Source organism: Hippocampus comes, unplaced genomic scaffold (assembly GCF_001891065.2).
Source record: "Hippocampus comes isolate QL1 unplaced genomic scaffold, H_comes_QL1_v1.1 scaffold180, whole genome shotgun sequence".
NCBI classification, from domain to species: domain Eukaryota; kingdom Metazoa; phylum Chordata; class Actinopteri; order Syngnathiformes; family Syngnathidae; genus Hippocampus; species Hippocampus comes.
The window spans coordinates 1,479,888-1,484,760 of record NW_017805076.1 but is presented as its reverse complement, the minus strand read 5'-3'; the positions used below and the strand labels follow the sequence as shown (position 1 = coordinate 1,484,760).

Here is a 4,873-nt window from a genome sequence, read left to right as displayed (position 1 = left end):
TGTTGTAAATTGGTCCAAATTGAAATCAATGTACGTAAATGGTAAATTTGTGATAATAATAAATGTTACAACATTAAAACTATAATCAATGGGAGTGTGATACAGTATTAGTGATGCTTTTATCACAATATGTGAGTATAATAGTGCTTGAAAAAGTAAACTTAATGTTGCATAGTGTTACTACTATTTTACAAGAACTGTTGAGCTGTAACTTGTTGTATAATCAACTTAAAGAAGGATCTTAAGGAAAAAAGGATACTTTTCTAAAATTCACACTTTTCAAACGATGCTAAACAATATTCAAAAATTTGATGGTGAATATTAATTGACTAATTTAAGACGATCATTGTACCAAACTTTAAACGCTGTCGAGTGTAGGTTATTCAAAATGTTGGCTTGTTCTGCACGTTCTCAATCAACAAAGGGTGCTCTGTAAATGGCCGGGGACTCCCGGTTCAAAATGGTGGCTGTGTTTGCACGTCATGAATCAGGAAAGGCTCTACCGTATCTGTTAATGTGCCCCGTTCTCCCGGTTCAAAATGGTGGATGTGTATGCACGTCGTCAATGAGGAAAGGTTCCTCTGGCTGATGTCACGAAAGCGACTTGCCAGATCCTCGACTCTGATTGGCTCTGGCATTAGCCAATGAGAGAGAAGAGCGCCAGATCGGCGGGGAGAAAACATGGAGGACAGGGTGAACAGGACCAGTACATTTTCTTAAAGTTGCAAACAGTCAACTACATAGTACAGAAGATGGTTACAAGGCACGGTCAGTCATAGAAACTGTGAGCGTCGTAGCGCGACCTAAATTAAAAGGTTTTAGAAGCAGCAAGTCCATTCAGTAGTTTACTGAAATGTCACTGAGTGCTTCGCGTGACCGTGTCTCACAGAAAAGAATTGTGTCGAGACTTCTCGGTGAGTAACAAGCAACTTCATTGTTACAAATCCCCGTAGCCTGAGAATGTGGTCAAAATCAATCTTGGAGTAGGCTAGACAATAACCACTATGACCAGTTGTTTGACATTCGGCGTGGTCTCTTTAAAAAAAAAAATCTTACTCTTTCTGCGATAGGGATGACTCAATAAACTAACGTGTGACCCAGATCAACAGTAAAGATCTTTTAAAAATATGCTCCCAAATAAATTGAAATGAGCAATTACGTCATATTGTCAAGTTTTATTGTGTCAGCACCATACATTTTGAACATCTGGAAAATGTCAGCGCATGTTGTGGCTCATTTGGCTGCTTACATTCCCAGCTGGTCGTGTTGTAAAGAGACAGAAGCAAGGAGATGGTCAGCTGCAGGACGCAGCGATCCAGCTGTTCGAGCAGCAGCAGGATCTCTGCAGCCTATTCAAGGAGATTGGGGTGAGTGACTGGTGTCCATAAGAAGTTCATAATATTAAACATTAAAATGGGTGATAAGAAATAGTCATCTTTTGTGGTTCTGGTTTTTGTTTGTGTGCTTGAGACACGTTCAGACATGTGACATGTAGTTACTATTGTTTTTCCAGAATCCAGATCCAAGCAATCCTTTCAACACTGACACAGCTGAGCAAATGAATCGGACTGAAGGCATCTCATTCACTATTGCAGGTTCACTTTTGGGTAAGACTTATGTTTCTTGGCTTGGCATAATTTAAAAATGTTTTTATGTGACATAGGCCTGCACAATCTATCAGAAAAATATTGTTATCATGATAATGACCAGTGCAATGTGCGTGTAGCAAAGACTTTCAGTCAATTTCATATGGAATTGTCTGCTTTTATCTGACTTTGACCTATCAGATGCAACCTCAAATGCGCATCGCCATCCAATAGGTGAACAGGATCAAGGCACAAAATAACTAATGATTAACATTCAAGTTACTATAATTAATTAGCCAATAATACATTGCTCCTTCTAATTTTGCCGCATGTTAAATATTGCAATAATATCTATCACAATATTCAACACCTGCATTGCATATCGCATGGTTTCCCAATACAGTGGTACCTCTACTTATGAAATTAATTGGTTCTGGAAGAAATTAGACTAGAAAACTTTCTAAGTAGACGTGTTGTCCATGTAAATGCCCTAATGCATTCCAAGCCTCCCCAAAATTCAGACATAAATGTTTTGTCAAGCATAAAAATGCATCAAAATATGTAACAAATACATTTTACAATTACATTATTGCACAATAAATGAAAGTTGTGCATAATGTAAAAAAAGAATAAACCCGTCATTGTTTTTTGTTCTCTTTAGTTCATGTTCTCTCTCAGAAGTGGTTTTTGCCCGGCGTTTTGTAAAGCACTCTTTTTCAAAACCTGTGCCGCGGCACACCTGAAAATATCTGGTGTGCCGCGGGAAATTATACAATATGTATGCCTGTGCGGTCGCTCGCCTGGAAGAGTAATCATGTAGTACTCTTCCATCATGGTAGGGAGCAGCAGCAGCTAGGAAATTGCCTTATGCTTCGAGACAAAGCGAAGTTTCCGACGGGAGGCCATTCAGTGAAAGGTATCTTTCATTTGGATTTATGTTTACTGGAGATGCACCAATGTTCCCTCTAAGCTGCGCAAATGCGCACTGGTCGCACACTCTCAGCGCACAAGAAAACCTTTCCAGCGCAGTGAACACACTGCAAATGAATTAGATATATAGCTTTTTTTTCTGTATCAATTTGCTGTGTAATTCAGTGAGTGACAGATGTCCAGCCAATCACACGATATGATGCAATGACGCTTTGCAGGCAATCATGGCATTGACAGTACTTGCACATGTTCTCTGCTGCATAACAATAACAGTGCGGCGGCGATAAGTGACGCTAATGCTAATCCTTTATCATGACGAAACGACCGGGCAGTGAACGTGATACATCGACTCCCCAAACCAACATAAGAATGAACTGCGGTTCTTTTAAGTTGGAACGGCTGTCGGAGTATGTGCAAATCGAAGAACAAGCGGTGAAACTGGGTGACATATTTTCTTTTTCGAGTGAGAAAGGTATGCTCTGCAAAACATGCAGCAAAGCTAAAGTTGCAAGCGAAAAATACGGACTAAATGGAAGCTAGACTACCTTAAGCGACATATTCAGCAGAAAAGTCATTTGAATGATGTTGGGATTATACAAAGACTCAAGATGGGAAAAGGGATTGGTAAAATATTGTGGGAGAGTGCAAACGACCGGGAGAAAAAGAACCGGCTGTCACACAGAAAAAAAATCCGACCCTGATCAAGTTAAAGTTCTAATTGACTATATTTTACTTGCCATTAAAACGAATGCACCACATATTGGATTGATGTTGATTTGATTCCTATTCAATGCGTTATAATATTGCGTTAATTTTCAATGTTAAAAAAACAAACAAAAAAAATGCCTATAGTAACAATATAATACTTAATTGTTAAAATACGCTTTTTTTTCACATTTTCAGGTAGTGGTGTGCCGCGGGATTTTTTCAATGAAAGAAATGTGCCTTGGCGCGAAAAAGATTGAAAAACATTTTTGTAAAGAACTGAGCAAAGGATGTCTGCTTTTGTCGGCTTTTAACAATCCTTCGAAAATGTCCAAGGCAAACATCAGCAGAGTGAGCGATCGCCCGACTGATGAACACTTTTTCTGGGGATTCACATTTACGTAAAACTATCAGAACACCTCATGGCCCGAGAGGCGAATGACGAAGACGCTGCATCAACACATATCTATCTACACACATCGACACATTCGGTAGAGGTTCCTCTTAGCTAAAGGGATGCCAGGAAAATGCTTGGTAATAGCCAGTGGCAGAGCAGCTACAAGTATGTTGCGTGCAGGAAACTCGGAGCTGCGACTAGCTGACCAAACTGTATTTTTACCTTTCGTATCTTGAATTTTCTTTCATAACAAGACGCAATATTTTCCTGTTGAGGTTTTTCGTAACTTGAAAATTTCGTATGAAGAGACCTTCGTAAGTAGAGGTACCACTGTATCGTGGTGCCCTAAATTATGATGCATGATTCAGCTTCTAAATAACGTTCTCTTCACTTGAAAGTTGCAGAATTGATCCTCAGTTACTTCACAGCCTTGTTAAAGCATCCTTGGACCAAGTCCACTATTGTGTAAATAGGTTGTCATGAATAAAGTGTTTTGGAAAAGCACAATACCAGTGTGTTAAACAAACATAATGGGTGTGATGCCTCTTGTGATTGAGTTTTCTCTTCACAGCGTGTGGGTTGAGACAGCAAGCTGGGCAGCTTGGTGTCCCGTTAGTAACGCTCTCAGTGAAATTCGTGCTGGAGAGACTGAAAGGGATTACTGGAATTGAGGGCGACAAGACAAGGGAAGTTCTCACGGCATCTCAGAGAGTTGGTATTTTTATATTTATTATTGTCTGGTCATTCATCACTGCAGTATTTTGGGTCATTAAGTAGAATTTCATGAAAGGGGAAGTTAACCCAAAAATTGTCTTTACAATAATATGTTCTATGCAGCCTTACTAGTATACAAACAGGCCATTCTCTTCAATAGTGTGTTTGTGCAATCTTAAGCCCCGTTCACACGGCAACGTTTGGTCCGACGCTGCGCCAGTCGAGCGTTCACACGTGCACATTTGCTCCGACGTAGCTCCACTAAAGAGCTTATACCGGACTAAATTTGATCCACCTCAGGGAGGTGGTTTAAAAATTTGCTCCAGAGCAAATGCTCGTTTGCGACGCTACGCCGGAACAAATGTGCACGTGTGAATGCAGCTGGGTTAAATTTGCTCCAGAGCAAATGCTCGCTTGCGGGGGAGTGGCCTCGCTACGCTCGCTACCAGATGCACGGAATCCGACCCCGGTCGAGAGTGACGAGGGGGCCAGCGACACAGACGAAGCCCGGCCATGCACCCCCGTTCCCGGTAAAAGTGTC

The 4,873-nt window shown here is 40.8% G+C and overlaps 1 protein-coding gene across 1 annotated transcript in view; it reads left to right on the top strand.

The window, feature by feature from the left end:
- The first annotated feature begins 639 nt into the window (after positions 1–639).
- fanca (FA complementation group A) overlaps positions 640–4,873 on the top strand; it is a 109,478-nt gene continuing 105,244 nt past the window's right edge. The window contains exons 1-4 of the mRNA XM_019865287.1: positions 640–914; positions 1,258–1,367; positions 1,514–1,607; positions 4,190–4,329. Coding sequence (XP_019720846.1) covers positions 854–914; positions 1,258–1,367; positions 1,514–1,607; positions 4,190–4,329 — 405 coding nt within the window. The 5' untranslated portion in view covers positions 640–853. The remainder of the gene's footprint in view (positions 915–1,257; positions 1,368–1,513; positions 1,608–4,189; positions 4,330–4,873) is intronic.